Source organism: Anopheles maculipalpis, chromosome 2RL, assembly GCF_943734695.1.
Source record: "Anopheles maculipalpis chromosome 2RL, idAnoMacuDA_375_x, whole genome shotgun sequence".
Taxonomy (NCBI): domain Eukaryota; kingdom Metazoa; phylum Arthropoda; class Insecta; order Diptera; family Culicidae; genus Anopheles; species Anopheles maculipalpis.
Window position 1 is genome coordinate 19,936,294 of NC_064871.1, and position 21,608 is coordinate 19,957,901.

A 21,608-nucleotide genomic window follows, 5' to 3' on the forward strand; every position below is an offset into this window, starting at 1 on the left:
ACGATCCTTTACATTTTGTCCTTCAAACAAAGTTCTTAAGCTCTACACTTCTGTCTGCATTTTTCACAACGCTACTGCTGATGCTCTGTACCCGTTCACGCAGCATCTTTTTTTTTCAACCTATCCCCTGACCCCGAGATTTTCTGTTTGTGTGTTGGTTTGTTTCGATACGGACGGCACACACACCTGCGTTTGCTAAAATGTCAAACGCTAAGGTTGCGAAAACAAATGACAGAAATTCCGTTTATTTTGATCTGTAAATCTGATTTAATTTATTTTCGATATTGTTTGTACGGTTTCTCCCTGTTTCATCGCACATTGCGACCGAGTGTTTTACGCTGAAACTCTGCCCCATCTCCGGCCGTCGCCTGACGGTTTATTTCCTTGTGCCGATCGCGGGTTACACACTCTTCGATGATTTCTCCATCACCCTTGATTAATCGCGTCCGACCAGTTTCTGGATCGACCACCCGGCGTAGAATCGATTGGCGGGCCTCATATTCTTCCCGTGTTTCTGGTGCCATTGCTTTGCGATTCATTAAATCTAACGGTATGCCACAGTCCAACAGTCCTGCAGTAGTTTCTTGGTCCACCTGCACCTTCCGTGGAATCACCGGCGCAGTATTTCGGCCGGCTGCAGGCGCATCCTTCGAGTGTTCCTTTTCCTTTCTACGCTGTTCCTTGAGCTTTCGTTTTGCCAGCTTCTTAGCTTGCTTTTCCTGCTTTCGTGTCGCTTTCTTTTCCTTGCGAAGTGCTTTCTTTTTGGCTTTCGCTTCTTTCTTCTGCTGTTTTGCAAGCTTTTTCTTGAGCTCCTTTTTTCTGCGTTTGCGGTCGGTGCTGCTACTACTTGTGCTGCTAGAACTGGAACGGGAACTGCTATCGCTAGTATTGCTAGAGCTGCAACTATTGTCTCTGCTAGAGGACGATGATGAGGACGAGCTATCACGTCTCGATCTTCTGCGCTTTCTGCTTTCCTTCATTGTAGTTAAAAACAGCGCTAGCCGGATTGTTTACGTTCTGTAGCTGCGATGGGTGAGAACATTTTTGACAGCAGTTTGTTTGGTGTCTTGTGGTAGCGCGTGTTTCGTTGTATTGGTGTAATCCTGTTTTTCAGAGCCAAAAATAATTAAACCTCTAGGAATGTTATAATTATTATGAAAAGCATATTTATGTTAGATGAAATAATATGAATGAAAACGAGCGATGAAAGAAACATCCTTTGAAAAATGTGTAAAAAAAAGCACTCATCCGTGACAGTGTGCGATGTGCGACACTGCCGTGACCAGGATTCGAACCTGGGTTACTACGGCCACAACGTAGGGTCCTAACCACTAGACGATCACGGCTAGCGAGTGCTGTCGAGGGAGTGGCATAATAACGCCTATAGAAACAGTGAAGCAATGAACGCTTTGTTTCTTTCGCTTTATCACGCTTACTCTTAATTAGTGTTGAAAAAAACGAAAATTTTTCCATATACCACATTTTCATTTCATTTGGGATCAGATTCCTAGAATAGTCAATTTCGATAATTTAGCTTATTTAGATTAAATCAAAATCTATTATGTAATTCAAGTTTGATAACACGTAGTTTCCGATTAACGACATATAACATAAAATAAATGCTGCCAACGGTTCAGCATACGCGATTAAATACCGCAGTTGGAAGATGACAAAAAATTCAATAAAAAAACGACTTCCAACCCATTTGTCTTAATCGAATCCCTATAGAAGTTATAGAGCATCGGATCCAATCGTTACCTAATTCAACACTAACAGTGAGATTTAAAGGAATGGAAGATAGAAAATCCTAATCAGAACGAGTGTCGATAGAATCCAAATAGAATATAATCCAAATAGGATCGAATCCCAATGGAATTCGAATCGGATCGAATCCTGGAACCAATCAAGATCGAATAATCGAATCGAATAATCGAATTTTCCGAATCCCGAATATGCCAACATTACTCAGCCATTTAACTTGTTTAGCATAATTTTAAAAGAACACTATAATTTCTAATATCAACAAGAAAATTTTGGAAATTCTGATTCATCCGTAACCAACGTTTGTGTGTTCCAATTTAATGAAAACCAGCGCATGAACACGTGTTGTTAAGGGAAAAAAGCATTTGATAAAATGGAACCATTAAGCTGACTATTTGATGAATGTAAATCCTTCACTTTAATTTTGCATGAGCCATACTTACGGCAAAATGTGGCTATATAAAGCCCCATTGTATAAATGAAAATTTCTCTTTAGCATAAAAAAATCTCATTGCATTACACTTACACTAATTGAATGAATTTATTTATTTTCGGGTGTGTTTGAAACGAAAGACATCTGTTCTGTGTCAAATGATTCACTAATAAATAGTTTGTGTCCGCACAGAGCAAAACTTACACGCTAAAGGAACAACTTTGTCGATTGATAAAATTGTGAGTTAAAGCGATTGATTGATTGGGATTAGGTGGTACTCGCTGCTGACTAAATGCATTTGCCTGATGTTACCCACGTTTAGAGAAGACCTCAAAAGTGGGATTTTGCTTTGTTTGCTTGCTTGCTCGGTACTGTTGAAGTGTTATAGGTTATGTATGTATATACCCTTAGATATATAGTTTCGCCTCTGTACTATCTGACCTTATTCTAAATATTGATAAGTTTGCGCATATGGTATGATGATATTTGTCGTTGTTGCTGTTCTTGTACCCGTACCGTACTTTAAAAGCTTTGCATATGACTGTCTGAGATCGATTGCTAAGGAGTTTTTCCACGGCATGCCAATCCCGGCACTAATATTATTACTGGACGGATTCTAGTTCCTAGAGATCAAACGTTTCTACACCAAGCGACATATTATATGCTATTCTCCAACAATAGTTAATAGACGGTTACGTTAAAATCGCATTAAAAATGTTGTCCGATTGTTCAATATTCGGTTTGGGACTATCGGTTTGTCAAAAAATGACGCTTTCACTAGCATCTTTTAAAAGACTTCATCGCTATAGATGTTTAACAGCTAAAAGTTTGGGCAGTGTAGTATGTACTGAAAGGTATATCTCATCAGGTTTGTTAACGAAATGTGGGGCTGAGACTGCGGTCATAGTCTCCTCTACCACGGCCAGTCGTCGGTGGCAAGCTCATCGATACGGCACTGTCCAATCTGTGTTGTAGGGGAAAAAAATTACGATTAGGCATAAGTTCCAATTAATTTGCCGTCCGACTTACCGACGTGCTTCACTTTCGAGCAAACCCGTATCGAGCGGATCCTGGGCCACGTTTCTCAGAGATTCCCCAATGGTCTGTCGCAGCTGTTGCATCTCCCTGCCGGCACGTGAACTGCGTAATATGTACTGCTGGCGCCGTTTTGCCTCCTGTGCCAGCTGTTCCCTTAGCATCGCGATTTGGTTCTCCAGGCGAGTGACTTGCTGGCGGTGTGATTGTTCCCGTGCGTCTAGTAACCGTTCCGCCTGTACCTGTGCGCTTCGGTAACGTTCCACGTCAACCCCTGCACTACCACCACCACCGAGACTGCTGGCCTTGCTTGGCGATTCCAACAACTTTGCCCGTGACCGTGCCAATTCTGCCTCTTTCTCTGCCAGCAGCGTTTCTAAGCGCCGTACCTTCATGCGCAGCTCGCGACCTTCCTGTTCGATCTGGGCATGATCCAGTCCACAGCTGTAGGCAGCCGTCGATTCGATTCGATTTGAATCGTAATCACCGCCTAGAGATTTCTTCTCGGATCGATCGTACTTTCCTCCGGTCGGACGTTTGTCACGCTCCAATGTGCGGATCTTTTCGTTCAGTGCTTCCACCTGGTTGCGGAGCTCGTTACGTTCACGCTGCGAACTGATCAGCTGGCGGGCAAGTTCCTGATCACCGGAAGTATTTCCACCACCACCGATATTGCCGCCTGTAGCTGCTAGCTGTTCGCTTGTCTCCTGATTCCATTTGGCTAGCCGCAGTTGACTCTCGAGCGTCGATTTCTGGACCTCACATTCGGCCAGCTGCTCCTGGAGGCGGGTGGTACCGTCCTGTGCAGCTTGCTGATTGCGCCGCAGCTCGTTGATTGTGTGTTGGGCCGCATCCAACCGTTCGGCCAGTACACGTCGCTCGTTCTCGCTGCCGGTGAGAGTTTTCTGCAGCTGCTTAAGCTTGTCCTGGCCAAGCGCGAATGTGTGGCTTTGGTCGGCATTGTGGCGCTGTAAGCCGCTTATTTCACCGCGCAGTTCCGTTTCGGTTATGGCCGCTGCTTGTAGACGCTCCTTCAGCTGGTCGACGGTGCTCTTCAGGGCCACACAACGATCCTCTAGTTGTGTCAGTGAACGTTGCTGATTTTCAAGCCTTTCCTGCTGATTACGCAACGTACAATCCTTCTCCTGCATAGCCATTTGAAGCCGCTGTATGTCACCCTCGAGAGCGACACGCTGCAGGTCTAGCTTAGTGGCACGTGCTTCCGTACGTGCTAGCTCGTCCTGCAAATGGCGCTTGTCAGATTCAAGCCGAGCACCAGCCTGCCGACATTTGTCCAATCGTTCCTCGAGATGTGTTCGCTCCTCGGTTGTGCTGGTCAGCGACTGTTCTAGCTGAGCCGCTTTCTCGCGCAAAGCTGTCAGTTCGTCTGACTTCTGGCGAAGTGTTTCCTCGGTCGATTGTAGAGCGCTGGTCTTCTGCGCTAACCGTGCTTCCAGATTGGTCTTGTCTTCATGCACTGCTCGCACGTGTTGCTGCAGTTTGTTGATCTTTGTCTCGAGACGAAGCTGTGCATCGCTGCCTTCCTGCAGCTGCTTGCGTGCCGTGCACAGTTGCACCTTGAAATCATCCCGCTCGCGTTCGATGTGTGCGATTTGCTGCATCAAAGAACGCACGCCCTTACGTACCATCTCCGGGTCGACATCGATCAGCACATTCTCGCCGGAAAGACTGCGCGTCTCGTGTCCATGGTGATGATGGTGATGGTGATGACCACCGTGATGATGGCCGTGGCCCGGCGGATAGTCACCACTTTCCGAACGACCACCGGTACCGGTACCACGCGCTGGACTGTAACGACGCGAAGGACTCATTAAACGGTACGGCAAACTGACCGAACCATCCATCTGGATACCCGCGATTCGGCGCAACGTATGTCCGATCGAGCTGAGCTTGTTCTCAACCTCCTTCTTTTGACACTCCAGCTGTACCAGCTGCTCGTCGAGCGCACGGACACGCCCTTCGGCACCTCCAAGGCGTGCCTTGAGCTCTTGGATTTGCTGTGTCGCATCGGCCAGACACACTTCCAGATTGTGTTTTTGATCTTCGAGACGCTTCTCACGACCGCGACCCTCTTCGTTGCGAGTACAAAGCTCTTGCTCGCGCTGGTGGAACCGGTGTTCGTCCTGGTTCGCTTTACAACGTGCTCGGCCAAGTTCCTGACGAGTGGCGCACAGTGTACCCTCTAGGTCGGCCATCTGCTTCTTGATCTGGTGCAGCTCGGCTAGCACACGCTCCTTCTCCTCGCCTTCGTTCGCCAATCGGGCTTGCAGTTCTTTTTCCGACGCATCCTTTTGGCTTGTGTCGGTTTGGAACTTTTGTATGTCCGATTGAGCATTCGTAAGCTCTTGGTTTAGTTTGGAGACATTGGTTTCCGTTTCCTTAAGGATTGTCTGTAGGCGCACCTTGTCCTGCTCCAGACCATTGCGAGTTTCTTCCAGTGCTGCATATAAGAAAAAAGCAGGACATAAATGAATGGATTATATGTAACCTGAGAACGATTATATCATAATAATGCTTACAAGTAATTTTGGCAATTGCATCTTCGATAGTGCGTGCCTGCTGACGACGTTGTTCCTCAACCCGCTTCACGTGGTCCCTTAATTCTTTGTTGCTGTTTGCATACTTGTCTCTTTCGATGTTACTATCTGCTAGTGATCGTCTCGTGTCTGTCAAGTCCTTTCTCGTGGCATCCGTGTTATTTTCCGCTATATTCCATAAAAAAAGAAAATAAGCCATTTTTATGTATTCCAAACACTAACTGTAAGTTGCTATTACTCCACACTAACCTTCCTTTAATTTACGCTGTGTATCTTGAAGCTGATGATTGAGCGCATCACTACGGTCCTCGGAAAGGCGCAGCTGTACCTTTAGCTCTTCCGAATCCTTGATCAGTGTTTCCTTCTCTTCGCGCAACGATCCCGCAGCCATCTCCAGTCGATTCATTTCCTCTTCCGCCCGGATGCGCGCCTCTTCCGCCTTCGTACGCATTTTAGTTATTTCGTCCCGTAGACACCCGATCGTGGTACGGTCCTTCTCCTGCCGAGCGGCCATTTCCCGCTTCAACCGGTCACCGTTTTCCAGTTCATTTTTCAGCTCACGTGCCGTAACTTCCAGCTTTTCGATCACTGCCTGTTTGTCGCGGTGTGCAATCAGCAGTGCCTGCTGCTTCTCGTTCTCGGCCCGCAGAATCACTTCCTCGTGCTGTTGGTTCAATGCGTCCAGATGCATTTGCAGCGTTTCGTACTGCTCTCGTAGTTGCCTTATTTCGGCATCTTTAGCACTTTCCAGTGCTTGTAGTGATTGTTGCATACGCTTTTCTAGCGTTTGTCGAATCTGCTCCTTTTCATCGTTCAGCTTCTTGATGTTTTCTTCGCTAAAGGTGCGCAGATTGGAAAGTTTTTGCAGGAACTCGGCTTCCTGATTGGCGGCAGCATTGGTTAGCTGGATCTTGATGTCCTGTGCGCGTCGTTCCGCGTTCTCGAGGTCCTTGTTGAGTCGAGCGATAAGTGCCTTGTGGGACTCTTGTTTGATGAGTAGGTCCTGATTTTCGCGCTCGAGAGCATCCTTTTTGGCTTCGGCTTCTTCGAGCGAGGTATTGGTGTCGAACAGAACGGCTTCTAGAGATTCTTTTTCACTGCGCAGCGAGGCAAGTTGCTCCTGGATAAGTGTTTAAAGAGAAGTATTTGAAAGTAATAGAAAAAATGATATTATTAATAGTTGCCAACATTTGCAAAATAATCGCAAGTGTCCTTTCAATACAAAAGTTGAGTTCGCCTACTGACAAAATCTGTGTAAATCTGCCTACTAAGGCACTACTACGGCAAATTTGTATTGGAAAAACCCTTAGTAGTGGTTATTAAGGAAATAATGTCAATAGGGTCGTCTTAACATAATAGTGTATAAGAAACATAGTTGAACGTTGATAAAAAAAGGCGTCAATATCAAAAAGGGTTCGGCAGGCGCATCTTCACGAAGGCGTCGGTGGTGTAATGGTCAGCATAGTTGCCTTCCAAGCAGTTGATCCGGGTTCGATTCCCGGCCGACGCACGATGCTTTTTTGCTCTTTTTTTTAAATCTCCCCTTACAAACCCTTAACAGCTCTCGTTTGTGTACGTTACCTGTAATCTTTGCAGTTCCTTCTCGTGTCCTTCAATCGTAACCGTCTTTTCTTCACTCTCCTTTACCAACTCCTCCAGCGAGCGATTCAGCCGTCCGTTCATCTCATTCGATTGCTCTAGCCGCTGCCGTAAGCGCATTACCTCTTCGCCGATGGTTTCTTTTTTGCGTGCAATAGTGGCCAGCTGATTGCTGAGATCGTTGCGTTCGCGAACCACACAGCTAAGCTCTGCCTCAATTTTGTCCTTTTCCATCTCGAGACACTTCAACCGTTCGCTGATGGCCAGCTTTTCCGAATCGAGATCGAGTCGGGCCTGTTCGGCGCTGATCAGTTCCTTTTTCAAGGACGCCAAATCTGCACTCTGGTCGCAGGACTGGGCGCGCAATTTGCCCCGCTCCTCATCCAGCTGGGCAACGGTTGTTTTAAGCTGGCGAATTTCTTGCTCCTGGTGATCGTTTGAGTTGGTACGCTTTTCCAGTGAGGCGTGCAATTCGTTGCGTTCACCCGTCACGCGGTCTAGCTCGAACTCCAGCTCGAGTTTCTGTTTTTCGAGCATGTTCAACAATCCGTCCGATTCGATGCGTTGCTGTTCGAGCAGGTCGCGTGAAAGATAGAGCTTGTTTAGCTCCTCGCGAAGCGTGATGGTTTCTTCACGCAGTCGACTGCATCGTTCCTCTTCCGCTCTGGAAGTGAAGAAAAGGGTTGGGTAAGAAGAAATGCATGGGGCATGCGTAAAGAAAAGGAGGGGAACAAGTTGAAATGTGTATGTGGCGTGTGAGAAGGCATCTCGTTCTCGTAGCCGTGATCGTCTAGTGGTTAGGACCCTACGTTGTGGCCGTAGTAACCCAGGTTCGAATCCTGGTCACGGCAGTGTCGCACATCGCACACTGTCACGGAGAGAAAATGAGTGGGAACTTTTTTTTGTATTTTGTACCATGGTGGTTGTATATGGTAATGTCTTCCTGCTTTATATTTTGCTATTTTGTCGCATTCAGTCTTGTGTTGTGGTTTCATTCGTTCTTTAGAACCAAGAATACCTAAACTACATAACCTGATGCAAATAAGTTCAGAAAATTTGGATATTTCTCCTGCTTTGAATAAGAAAATAGCTTTTAATTGTTCTATGTTTCGGGTTCTGTACAAGTATTGTTTTGATGAACGTATTTAATCGAATTAATTGTATCGATTTGAAAAATTTGCCGTATCCAGTAGAAAGTAGCTGGAATTTGTATATGGGTTTAACGCATGTGTTTTCAAGCGACCGTGTGGCCTAATGGAGAAGGCGTCGGACTTCGGATCCGAAGATTGCAGGTTCGAGTCCTGTCACGGTCGAAACCAAATACTTTTTTTAATCTCCAAAAGTTGAAAGATGGCGTTTATTGCCCCTTCCTTTCCTTTAATCTTACCTTAAATTCATCTCCTGAATGTCCTTATCTTTATGTACACGCTGCAACTCCAGCTCGATCATCTTTTTCTCCTCCTCCAGCGCATCATACATCTTCTGTAGTTTGCTATTGACGTTCTGTAGCTTCTCATAATCGGTGTTTAAACTATCGACCTATTGGTATGGCGCAAAAAACGGCAACATACACACAAGCTGAGTTATGGGTGTATTTAGGGGTGCTTGAGTATTAAACGACTTACGATGGAGTTCAGTTCCGCCTTGCCACGTTCAACTGTGTGCTTATCCGTGCGCAATCCATCCAGCGTCTTCTGCAGACTGTCCCGTTCCTTGTACAGTTCCGAGAGCTGATGGTTGGCCGAGTCGAGCTTTTCGGTCAGCTCCGTCACCTTGCCGGACAGCATTTCGCGTGCATGCTCGCACCCATCGTACTGCTTCCGCGATGCCTTCAGTGCTTCGTTATTCGTCTGCAGCTTAACCTGCAGATCGTGTATGGCTAGTTGGTACTTGTGCAATGCGGCCTGTACAGCGGAAATCGTCCCCTCGGCGAATGCTTGCGAGGCCCGCAGGCCACCACTGCCAGCGCCACCGGACGAACGTTTGGGCGATCGTGGCGAAACGCCTGGTGAGACTATCGGCTGCGATAGGTGCAAATGGTGCTGACCTTCGCCGCCAATACCGCTACAGCTCAAGTCGGCTGTAGCACTCGTTTCGGCGTCCTGCACAACGGCATGGGCTATGTCGCGTAGGGCAGCCTGTAGTCGTTCCACCTCATCATTCATACGGTGAGCCTGGGCAGCTTGACTGTCCGCTTGCGTGTAGCGATCATCGAGCAGCTTCAGGTCCTGTGCCATCTGTTGCAGTCTCTGGTCGCGCTGGCCTATCTCTTGTTTGGCCGCTTCATACTGCAGCCGAAGCTCGGACAGTTGTGATTTAAGTTCTATGTTTTCCCGCTCAATGTGCATCTGTTGTGCCTCCTAGCAGTGAGGTATTAGAAAATGATCATTGTAACGAATTGCGTCTTGTGTCACACAACAAGTGACTTTACCTCAAATTTGGATGATTGTTTCAGATTCACTGAAACTCCGCTGCACGCACCAGACACTTCACGCACCGTGCCGGATAGCTCGAGATGCATACGGCCAAGCTCCATCTTGGTGGTGGATGCCATCTCGTTGAACATGCGACGCACCTGAACCACTTCGCGCCACATTTTCAGCAAGCGGGTGTGTTCGTTGTTATAGTAATCGTTGAAGGCCTGTAATGATAAGTGATGAGGATGTAAACATGGGCTGAGGGATTGCTTGTTACGAAGGACTGAGTCATCTTTTCTTTGCGAAGGAATCAATCCGCCCGCCTATAGTTTATCAATAACACGTGGAGTCATCTAGTAAGTAGGTTGTACGTTGGATAGGGTGTGAGTTTGAAGGATCAGATGGTTTCCATGCCGACCCGTCATCGTAACATTTTTAGGTGGCTGGTCAGCTTCAAGCATCGTGTCGCTTGTGAAGCCATCATCATTTCCTTGTCTGTGCGACCGAAACGACACCCCTATCTGTACTGCGAAGCACATGATGTGTTAGCGATACATGCTATAGGGTATGTTATAAACGTTTATACGCATTTTCTATAAATAAAACAGTGTCGTGTGCTCGCGAGTGTACACGCTCTCTCGCAGAGTTCGCTCTCAGTCGCATGCTGCTATTCACTGTTGTAGGGTTCTGTTGCTTGACAGCAGCAGCATATGAATCATCGAGCCCATGCAGGTACACACACGTGTGTTTTTTGCTAATTGTTTTACCATGCTCTGTTGTTGGACAGCATAATACAACATACCTGTTCCTCTTCCTTCCATTCGTCTTCCTTGCTCAACAGTTCATCGCGCAAGCTTTCCCAATCGCTGGTAAGCTTCTGGAGATCGTTTGTCAATGCGTCGTTGGTGCGATGAGACTCTTCCAACTGCTGTCGCAGGCAGGAGTTCTCGACCAGCAACTTTTCGCAACTGTCGGAAGCAAAGATAAGCGCGAAATGTGTGTAGGCAAACTGTGTCTTCGAACTTGTCTTCAGTTTCAGTTCTTACCGTCGTCGTTCCTCGTCAAGCTGATGGCGGATTTCGTCGTGTGATCCTTCGGAATACTTCCGGCACGGCGACTGTGACCGTGATCTTGATCGTGCGCGTTCGCGCGCCACCGGACATGGCAAGCTTAGTGGTCCTGCTCCATCGGAACAGCTAGCACCACCGGCCGGTGGTGGCGACGGTGGTCCATGATGTGGATGATGCGGGTGCCGTGATCCGGGCGATGGTTCACGACTTCCCGATCCTCCTCCGTAACGTCCACTGCCGCCGCCGCCGCCACCACCACCGCTAGCGCCGCAGTTTCCAGCCATGGGGGGCAACTGTTCCAGATCCGTGCATCGTTGTTTGTACTGCAGGACCTTAGCTTGCAGCCGGCTAACCAAGGCAGCCTGATTGTTTTGCGCCTGCTTGTACGTCTCAAGCCGGCGCCGATAGTTGTTCGCTTCCTCCTGGAGCCGATGGCGTAGCTCATTGTTCTGACGGATCAGGGCGTTCGTATCGGCCGCACTCGGTGGTGAGCTGCTGCTGCCAGCACTCGAGGGCATCCTTGCGGCTGGTGGACCGCTACCAACACCTCCAACAGTTCCGGACGTTTCGTGCTGCAGTCGGTTTTTGTTGAACGGTCTCGAGAAGGGTTTCTTGGAGCGATCGGTAATGCTGCTTGAACCTGCCCCACCACCTCCACCACCCTCCGAGTGGCGTAATCCTAAGCTCGGTGCACAATCCTTACCATTCAGCTGCAAGGAAAAGAGTTGTTGAGATGTTTAATAATCTCTTCACCGTAAGGAGACTTTTATTGACTTGTAGTTAACACGAAAAGCACCTGAAATGAGACTACTTTTTTCATTGTAAATCGCACAATGGTCACAATGACAAGCAGAATGCAAACAGCAGTAGTCCAGGACACATCAACCACACTGATCACCATTCACGCCACGACTAAAGCCGTATCCTGGCTACATACCGGACACCGGTTTATTAATGGTTGCGAGTTCGAGAGGCTAGCAGCAACTACTGGCCGCCAAACCAAAAATGTAACCAAAACAGACAGTAATGTTGTTTTGGTCAGCAAAAAATCGATAAAAACGCAAAAGAAAAAAGACCTTTGGTACACCGGCAACATCCCCCTACTATACTACAAAACAGTGGTCTGCTGAGGTGCATGTGGTCAGGTGAATAATTATGTCGCCATTGAGAAAAAACCACGCTATGGAGAAGGGTGGGAAATGACCACACGTTGTAAATCAGATGAAAGGGATAAAATCCCCTCTTTTCGGGCGGGAAAAGGTGTTCACATTTGCTGCTACTGAGTGTGGTCATGGTTGGATGCATGCGTGTCCTGCGATGACACGTGGCTGAAGTTTATTCCCAAATGGAAGTATCAAGGGTTGGGAATGAAATTTCCTTTATGATTTTTCCTGGTAGATTCTTGTAGAAATATGTATCGTTTAGGTTTATTCATGTGTCTCCTATAGGGAAAGTTAGAGTCGAAAGAAACGTCTTATTCTTACGAGCAGCACGTAAGGAAGCAATCCAATGGAAACTCGCTCGATATACATGCAATAAGTTTACTCTCTTGTCTCATTATCGTATAAACCATTGTCGATATGCCGTACCAACGTGCCAATGTTGAAAAACTTGGTTAAAAACTGTTGCTGACAACAGCATTTTATAGTATAAATTGGCGAGTAATAACTTGAATAAAATAGCATTCTATCCAAACCCTTAGACTGTTCATTGAACTCGGCCTCATCCTCCGGTTAAACGGAACAAGCTTAGCAACACGGACCAAGTGATCATTTTAATGATTTTAACGTTTCAATGGCTGGTGGTTAAAAAGTAAATATTTTTCGAGATATGGATAATTAATTCAATAATTTCGTATTTTATAAACTTTGGTCAATACACATTTGGTTTATTGTTCCTTAATTTTTTTTATTCATTAAGGATGGACTGGTCGTATGGGTGCTTGATATTGCTTATACCAGCATTGAAACAATAACTTGTTAAGAAATTTGTATAGACTCAAGTAAAATAATCAAAATTCTATTATTAGTGAAAGGACTTTTGTCTCCTGAACTACATCAATTGTGAATAGCAGAGCTGAAAGATCTAAAAGAAGTACGGAAGTAGTAAAAAAAATGTGGAACGCTTCACGATTTTGCGTGTCATCCTTGCGCAGGGGCCATGCTAATCTTCTCTGTATCGTTCCAATTTTAGTATATGTCTAGCCGTAGCTAAGACAAGATCGGAGCAATCCGAACGTGTATATATACCAATGCTCCCTCGTTTCGCTTCTAGCGATGCATAACTTTGTGGTACACAACACATTGAGAACTTTGTAAGGTTCCGCACGAACCCTTCAAGCGCACGCACGCACCCTAGAGCAGCGTGACGATGTGAGAAAATCGATTGTTTTGTCAGTTTGTGCGTTTTTCGAGGCCCTTTTTTCTATAATAAACTAGTTGTTTTGCTTTTCACATTTTTGATGCGTGTAAGCATGCTCAATCAACAAATTACCATGGTTGTCATTTTAATTGTATTGTTGATTATTCGGCTCCTTACGCGCGCTCTGCTTGGGGAGCGAGCGATGCGCGGTGAACAACAATCTGCGAGGTAAAAACACGTTAATAAATTTGTATTTCGACGCATCGTGTGCGTTGGAAGGTATACCACCTATTTGTCGACAGCATAACTTATTACTGTTCCGGTGTGCCATAACACGGTTTCTACCCGAATTTGTGTGTTCGAGAAATATCACTCATTGATGACGAATTCCAGCGGAAATCAGTGGCGCGTAGATGAATACAAATAGATTTCAAGGACATAAAGTTTTATTTTCCATTAACCGCTCAACCATAGTCCTATCAGGATATGCTAAAGCATGGTGTGTATGTGTGGCGGGTGAGGAGGGAAGGAAACAACAACTAAGAAACTGCTTTTAGATTGTTTACATCGGTCTCGTTTTGAAAGCGAATCAGTCACGGATCACATTTTGTGTCTTCCCTTCCCAGGTACCCGCGTAAAAAACTAAACTGATGAGGCCCGTTGTGCTGATCACATGGCACAATTACGCAACCTGGACTGCTAATCGTAGTGTGTTATTTTGATGCGACTTATTTATTGACCTGAATATAAAACTCTAAGCCAATCGGTGCTAAGTTCTGGTTTCATTTAGTAATTTGGAGGCACAATTTTGCCATGAAAGCACATGGTGTTTTGTAATTAATATATTCTTAACTCTCCTGTAATGATATAATGGCTTTCCTTGTCTGCAAAACTTACGCTACAATTACATACCAAGAGGATGGCCAATAAATTTACTGCCTATTGAATTTGGGGGATGGTATTTATTAAATAAAATACCCCTTCTGCTGTTAGTGCTGTTTTTTTTTCGCCCTACCCAATCAAACAATCTTCAAACAAAGCAAACAAACGTGATTTCTCTCTCTCCCTCAACTATCAATATAGTTTAGTTCCAATATATATACATGAATAGTAGGTGAAAAAGCTAGTGGTGGAAAAGACCCCACGGACTTTCACCAGAAACGAATTGAATTGCGTTGTCAAGGAAAATGGAACACTGTACCTAGTAAAAAGGGTCGCCCTTTTTCATGTTCCGGAAGATAGAAAGATTCCTATCGGGACAGTAGAATAATTCCTCGTCCCCAATTTGCCTGCTGCCGACTGCCTTTGCCAGCTTAAATTCAAGGAATGCGCTTCGCAAACGGCCCAAGCAAGCCATGAAAAGCCGACTCCACCATAGTCGCCGGGTGAGTATCGCGACCCAGCAGCACACCCTGTTTTCGCACAATTTTTCACTTATTTATTTACTTGTTTACGGGCTTTATTAAACGGCATCGGTACGGCACGGCAGATTGTTTATGATTATTTATGATAGGTAGAGGAGACTCCTACCTCCCCGATCGAATGGATCCGTTTCGCCCGTTTTGCACGCAACAAAGGCGCGGATCATCCCTAAAACGGTCTATTTGTTCGTGCGTGTTTGTGTCCCTGGGTTCAGGAAGTAGTGCGATTTTATTTACGGACTGGCTTCTCCACCTTCAAATCGGAATTCAATGATCGGTGGTTGGTGGCGTGATTGTAGGGCGTCCCATCACTTCAAAGACTATTTCCTGCTTGTGGAGTTGTTGTGTCTTCAATTCACACATTTTGTCACCACCTAAGTCGAAAAATTGTCGAAACGCTTCACCATAACTGGATCTGGCCGCGTGGTGTCCCTTGCGGTGGAAAATCTATTATCGATGAGAGCTGAATTTGGTTGTTATTAATGTTTTTTTGTAGTTGTTCTTGCATTCGTTCGTTTTCATTCGTTACGATAAACCAACACGGAACCGATTTGGTTTTCCACCACCGTGCATATAGAGGAACCAGCGCTGCGGTTTTGATTTATGGTCACTCTTTTACCCTTACCGTCACAATTTACTCTACTACACGCGTTGTACCCTCGTTTTTTTTTTTTCTATACACAGGTGCGCGTGGTACGTTGCCCAACGTTGTGCCCCAAAGTAGTAAAAGTTTTGTGGGATCGAAATTTTGGAGTAACCAAAAATATGGTGTATGTAGGGCAACTTTCGGTAAGGGGTATTGGGAAGGTACGGGTGTTACCAAGGGAGTGGGATTGGAAGGAAGTAGAGATCTCTGTGGCTGGTGCGCAAAATTTGATCGATAACGCTAAAAGTAGGATCGAAAGCAAAACGAAGTACATGCTTCTCTATAGTACCAAACGGTGGTTGAAAACGGTCGCTTTTTGGGACTAAAAAAGGCGGTGAAGAGCCTAGTCGGATTCAAATTATAGATTTCTTTACAAAATATTATTTATTGATATGCTGTTAATCATTATAAAGTGTAAAATCCTCAAAATAGACCGATATTGGAGGCTAAATTCAAAATTGACTCAACGGCATCCATAGAAATGAAGCTTTCGTTCGAAAAGTTTGAGAAAATTGAAGTGTTTTTGGGCTTCAAGTAATAACTTTTTGTAAATCAGTAATGCAGCACGTTATATACCATCAGTAACTTCCATTTTTACATCCTATATATCGGATCACATTCGAATGGAAATGGTTTCAGTAGTCAAAGCGGAATCGATAGGAGCTATACCTTCGCAATAACAGTGCAATAACCCACAATTACAACTCCACAGTTTTACAATAAGTCGAACTTTGCATCGATTAGCTGTCTGCAAAGTTTGTCCGCCTACTGCTCCTACTGGTGCAGATGTATTGGCCTTTACGTTGCTATCATAATCGCAAAATCGGCTAATTCACCGGAAACGGAAGCGGACAAGTGCAACTGAAAATAGAATTCCCCTTTATTTTTCTACCTTAACTCCTCCGGGTTTTTCCTAGCGTAGCCATAAATGGTTCCGGTGACGTGATTCTAACCAATGCAACATTATTCCCCTCTACTACCGGATATACTCCTGGACACGCGAAACGTCGGTACACCGAGGAGTGATGAACCCGATGAAATGAAATGATTGGTTTGCAGCCGTGTCCGCTAATTAGCGCACGATACAACATCGCGTGCCACCACAAAAACGGAAAAGCTATCAGAGCGTACCTTGCAACACCGTGCTGAGGTGAGAACTACTATCCGTGCAGTGGAATTCATTGCCATTCTTTCCTTCTACCAGTGGAAGTACGAGGTGCAATTGAACTCTAGCAGAACTGTAGCCTCCCTCCAAAACCAATTGGGGGGTTCGAGAATGGTTCGCCCTACCGAACCATGAGGGAAAGGATTATTTCTGACAGCTAACTGACAGCGTTCACTTTGCATTTGGTGTGCGAAAATTGACGTTTTGGAGCACTCAGCACCAAACGCAACAGGTTGGAGAGTTGGTTTTTTGCTCCATTTGCTTTGATCCAACAAGCGTTGAAGAGCAGCATTAATACGGTGGGCCCGAGTAGAGTCATTTGTGTGCCCTAACACTGCCCGAACGCCTTCATCATCATAAGTGCTTGTCATCCAGACGATGCAGAGATTTTATATTCTCCGACAACATAAGTGCGATTCAAACTAAATAGTAAAACAAATTTTAAAACTCTGAAGCTTTGTTTGAGAAATATACTTTCCGAATATCTTTTGTTTGGTTGTCTGCTTTGGCAAAATAATAGCAGGCAAATTGACCAAAAAAAAAAACGAAAGGGTCGTTTTTTGATAGGCTTATCCTTCATTTCGAGCATATGAAGCGTATTTTCGAGCATAGCGAGGGCCCCACAGTCTCTGTGGCTGACTCGAGGGAGGTTTCTATATTTGATGACTCTCAAGTGTCCTTGATGCCTGGGTTTCACGGCATCTACGGATGTGGATCCGTTCTATGGTCTTGATCATCTTCTATGATCTTGTGTGCAGTGTTTACCACGTTAAAGACCCTTGCCATGAACAGCATTCTGCATTTGACCCAGAAGGATGAAGGATCCAGGATGAAGGGACACAACGCGCAACGAAACAATTAAGCTCGTCCTGGATAAGGTGCCCTTTCAGATATAGGAGAAGGAATGTAAATTGCATCTATTTTGAAAATTAGTCTCAATTAGTATGGCTATGCTATGCTTCAAGAAATGAAAAAAAGCCGCCCAAACACCAACAATTTTATTGGATCGGGAAGGGCCGCACACCCTAAGAAGAGCTGTATTGTTATTATCAGCAATTTGTGGAACCTACTTTGAACCGGTTAGAAAATGCCTGCCAAGCCGATGAAACTGCTGGTCACGCACAAAACAACATCACAACAAGCCACTGAGCCATCAGGCCCCTGGGGTCATCGCCGTCGATCGTCATCAACACACGGCGGACCGGACTTTGCACTTTGATTCTTAATCCTTGAGGCAATCCTACTGTTGCTAATCGGGGAGAATGTTAAAGCCAAACAAAAAAAAAAAGGTACTATGGTTAAAAAATTACATCTAATCCTCCCACCACAACGGAGCACGTGTTCGTTTCTGGAGTTCTGTTTCTATATGTGCACGTGCTTTCGGGGCATCGTTGATTGCGGTTGAAGTCGTCTGGAAAGAGGCGATTTTACCATCATTCACAACCAAGTGCTTTGCTAATCGCATAAATGAATGTTTAAAATATTTGTATTCTGTGATCGGTAGAAATAGCCTCTGGTGCTTTGCCTAGAGATACTACAACACTACGATTCTAACGGATCGTTGGCCTGTTGCTTGCCGGCGGGTGATAGTAGTGGGTGATAATGATTTTGCCCTCTAGAAAGCTGGGCATTTTACGTCAGAAGCGCAAGTGCTTGTTTGAAACTCATTTCAGTGGGTAAAAATTGAACGAATTGCAGAGGCAATTTACCTTTACCTTGGCGGATTACCGCTTGATGTGTGATAATCGTTTGCTCATGCTTTGCGTTAAATTATTTATGAGATTAAGGGTCATTAAGGGAAAGTGATGAAACAGTCAGTTAATTCTGCTCATCGTTACCTTGAGGGAAGATCAGTGGTTTATGGTGCAATAATGAGTAACAATTCACTGAAGAATGATAGAGGATTGAAGGCAACCGAAAACAAGTAACATTCATTGTATGAAAATAGATTACTGTCTTGGAGTGACTGTTGAATAATTCGCACCTTACTATTCATAGTTCATGGACAGTAGTTATTTACGCCGGCGTTCCGAAGAAACGCTTAGCTCCCTTCAAACTTGTTCGTCTGTACTTTGACCAACCACGGGACCACACCAACTACGATGCAAAGCTCTCATCCCGAATGAAGCCCAGCCCGATGATGCAACCGTTCTAAAACCATCGACAAATCATGCTGTCTGTTGTGGTTCTTATCTGCACTGTCCGCCGCCGGCCAATATCATCATAGCTTCCCGAGCATCAACGTCCCGTCGTTCAAAGTGTACAAAACGCGCGCGCGAGCCTAGCACAGCTTCTAGTGTGACCAGGCCTCTCGGGCCCTGCAAGAATTGATTGCGAAGGCCGCTCGATGCTGACACGCATCGTCAAAGAACGCAAAGTACGCTTGTACACACACACACACCGGGCAAGGATCGAAAGAGGACGCATAGCAACTAGTTGGTGCCGGAATTGGCTGGTTAGAAGTTCCAGCACACCAGCACCGATGGGCTCGGCCTCGGAAAACCGGAAGCCGCCCAGAACCTGGCGCTTATCGTTCGCACTTCGCCCCCATCCCGAAGAGACCGGGGCAAAAATGTGCAACGATTGCTCTGTACGCGATGCGCGGGTCCATCGCTATCCCCGTGGCGATCACGTGCGCCTACCGCGCGGAGTCGTTTAATCGGTGGGATCATCGCATCGCTGGTCGAACCGAAATCATTCGCGCCTTCGGGTATAGTGAGTGGGGCCCGGTACTATGAAAAAACGATCGGTGTGTGGTGGATGCAGCTCGCCTAGGCTTATCTCGTGTCATCGCCGGATTCATCATGCAGTTGAGTTTTGTATTGTATGTAGCAACAATTTTTAGAATCACACACAAGAACTAAGAACTGGCACAACCTTGGGCTAAAGCACTAAACAGTCACTATTCACTTTGCATTGCATAGTTCGTTTTCGCACGGTACAATTTCCAGCATATTTTAAAATAAACAACACGAACATTGCCCAATCCTGTGCGGGGAGTCCTCATCCTGCTAGGGGTTAGAAGACCATATAAGGGTACTGTTCGTGCAGGTATATCGTAAACAATCGTGTGGTTAGTCACTGTAAGCCATTCATCATTGAACATCGAACAGCATTACTGTTTAGGGGTGAACGATAGAGGCCTATCCTTCCCACAGGAACGGTTGACAAATGTACTCTGTCAGAAGTAACGAAAATGCTCACTGCTTTTCCTCCCCAAAAAAAAGACCCCAAACTATGGTGCCCTGTACCACAAACCTTCCCCACAAACACACAAGAAAACTATTTGCAAACTTCCCACGGAAAGAAGAAAGAAGGGCGCAGGATTTATGTCTGTGACCTGTTTAGGCTAAACTGCGGCGAGTATCAGGAGCATCAGGAACGTTTTGCGGTTAGTTCCGTTTGCAAGTGTAGGCTTCGAGTTTTCACGTTGATAATCGATACTATGCTGCCGCACACATACACACACATTCACACACACACATACACAAATAGTGGCCGTGGACTGGTCGCAGTTCGTCGTGAGACTTTCGATAAACGGTGCAAAATGTTGCTTGCTTGAGGCTGGGCATATATCATGTCTGTTGGTCGTTTATGCGGTCCTACTATTGAGTCCTACCAATGAATGTTCCTCCCCGTACATGGAGACGCATCATACCTGCTGAGGCCGTGTTTCGCAGATATAATTACGCATTGCAATACCTTCCGGAAAAGTCACCATTGTGTACAGTATTTCTATAGATATGTGTTAATTCCTTGCCAGGTAAAACTTACGCGCGACATCACGCCGACGTTGGTGCGAAACTTTGCAAAATGCTCCAACAGATACACACGACACTTGACACAAAATTTCCCAAACTGCTGGTTCGCTACGGTACGTTTTTGAGCACTGCTTTCGCCGAAAATGAGCTTCACCGAAGTATCCGGATCGTTTCGATCGAGAATACCGGCCGAACCGGTCCTACTCCAGTGGGCAGCCGTTGCACTACCGTTCACACTAGGCACCGTATCTTCCGGTACCGAATCGGGCACCCGTAGCCAACGTTGCCCGTCCGCCGCTAGGTACAAACTATCCACCAGCTCACCACTACTGTCCACACCAACCGCTACCACAGCGCTACACGCTTCTGCTGCTCGAGGCTGCCGGTCCGCTCCGGCTGACAACTGACGAGGAACTGAGCCACCCGCGGTCGATTCGGATCCTTTTCTAACATCCTGGCGGATGCCTCCCCGAGCACCCGGCCGTTGCCGTCGCTTGGTGCAGAAGATAATTTGTTTATCGTTTACCTTGGTAGCGAAGCATAGATCGCCGATTTCAACCAGCGACACCTTCACGTCGCCACCGCTTCCTGACATGCGCCGTTCCAGTGCTACGGCCTGCTCGAACAGTTCCAGGCAACGCGTTCCGACGCCCGCCGTCGGGAGGGCATTTGTTGACAGCCTGTGCGTTGTTGCTTGGCAGGAGGACGATGGTTGCTCCATACACTTTGCCGGTGGTGGTGGTGGTGAGTTGTTCCATTTGTGCGCACTGCTGGCAGCACTGGTTTGCTCATCGTTGGGTTGCTGGTGGCTGCCTTTGGCCACTGTGTGTGAGTGGTATTCCATTTCGTTACGCGGGTTGTTGTTTTGTGTACCTGGTTACTTTATTCGCATTCGTCCCATTCGCCCAGATTTTCACGTGATCTTCGTGTTATGCTCGCTGGTCGTAAAAGTTTGCAGGCAACGTGCTTGAAAAGTAATTTAGAAACTTTTAAACCGTCACTATACACACAAACACATTCTCGAGTGGCAAGGGGCAAGTAACCACGTGGTTAAATAATGAACAGGCTCACACACATAAATACACTAGCAGTGGTTTAAATTTCGAAACTTAACAGACATTCGTTTGCGGTACACCAACATCAAGGATAATATCAGCCCGAATGTCGTACTCGAATCAGGCTTTGCCTCCGGAGGTTCAATGGTGACTGATGTATCGGCATGAAGCCTAGGTGAACTGGGTCATCCGCGACACCTCGCGTCATTTTGCTTGGAAGCTCTCTCCAAGGTGATGATGATGAATCAGCAGATAACAGAAAATTCGCTACGGGCATCCCTACGATCGATTGCTGACGCCGACGCCGCCGCCTGGTGTGAATGTTC

The 21,608-nt window shown here is 46.1% G+C and overlaps 4 protein-coding genes and 5 non-coding genes across 10 annotated transcripts in view; 4 read left to right on the forward strand and 5 right to left on the reverse strand.

Moving 5' to 3' along the window:
- Window positions 1-21,608, reverse strand: part of LOC126565188 (zinc finger protein 845-like) — a 252,910-nt gene that overhangs the window by 74,520 nt on the left and 156,782 nt on the right. The gene's annotated exons all lie outside the window — the stretch shown is intronic.
- LOC126557700 (T-complex protein 1 subunit zeta) overlaps window positions 1-21,608 on the forward strand; it is a 315,666-nt gene that overhangs the window by 68,964 nt on the left and 225,094 nt on the right. The gene's annotated exons all lie outside the window — the stretch shown is intronic.
- Window positions 309-980, reverse strand: LOC126559003 (ADP-ribosylation factor-like protein 6-interacting protein 4). The gene has a single exon (XM_050215097.1). The coding sequence runs from the start codon at window positions 978-980 to the stop codon at window positions 309-311; it is 672 nt and encodes a 223-aa protein (XP_050071054.1).
- On the reverse strand, window positions 1,275-1,346 carry Trnah-gug (transfer RNA histidin (anticodon GUG)). Its single transcript has one exon. It is a non-coding gene; the product is annotated as a tRNA-His (tRNA).
- LOC126556603 (rootletin) lies at window positions 3,037-20,921 on the reverse strand. Its single transcript, XM_050211940.1, has 11 exons — window positions 20,241-20,921; window positions 10,850-11,583; window positions 10,606-10,771; window positions 9,818-10,027; window positions 9,012-9,746; window positions 8,774-8,925; window positions 7,369-8,050; window positions 6,037-6,907; window positions 5,770-5,955; window positions 3,224-5,690; window positions 3,037-3,158 (listed from the first exon to the last, which is right to left on the reverse strand). The coding sequence occupies exons 1-11, from the start codon at window positions 20,820-20,822 to the stop codon at window positions 3,068-3,070; spliced, it is 6,876 nt and encodes a 2,291-aa protein (XP_050067897.1). The 5' UTR covers window positions 20,823-20,921; the 3' UTR covers window positions 3,037-3,067.
- On the forward strand, window positions 7,226-7,297 carry Trnag-ucc (transfer RNA glycine (anticodon UCC)). The gene has a single exon. It is a non-coding gene; the product is annotated as a tRNA-Gly (tRNA).
- On the forward strand, window positions 8,166-8,237 carry Trnah-gug (transfer RNA histidin (anticodon GUG)). The gene has a single exon. It is a non-coding gene; the product is annotated as a tRNA-His (tRNA).
- Trnar-ucg (transfer RNA arginine (anticodon UCG)) lies at window positions 8,627-8,699 on the forward strand. Its single transcript has one exon. It is a non-coding gene; the product is annotated as a tRNA-Arg (tRNA).
- LOC126560135 (U6 spliceosomal RNA) lies at window positions 12,984-13,090 on the reverse strand. Its single transcript, XR_007607054.1, has one exon. It is a non-coding gene; the product is annotated as a U6 spliceosomal RNA (small nuclear RNA).

Bases quoted from the DNA above. Each gene is read 5' to 3' on its own strand.
- LOC126559003 (XM_050215097.1), bottom strand. From the start codon at position 980: ATGAAGGAAAGCAGAAAGCGCAGAAGATCGAGACGTGATAGCTCGTCC.
- LOC126556603 (XM_050211940.1), bottom strand. From the start codon at position 20,822: ATGTCAGGAAGCGGTGGCGACGTGAAGGTGTCGCTGGTTGAAATCGGC. The intron at 8,051-8,773 runs GTAAGATTAAAG...CTTCACTTCCAG, and splicing joins ATTCAGGAGATGAATTTAAG to AGCGGAAGAGGAACGATGCA. The intron at 6,908-7,368 runs GTAACGTACACA...ACACTTATCCAG, and splicing joins AGGAACTGCAAAGATTACAG to GAGCAACTTGCCTCGCTGCG.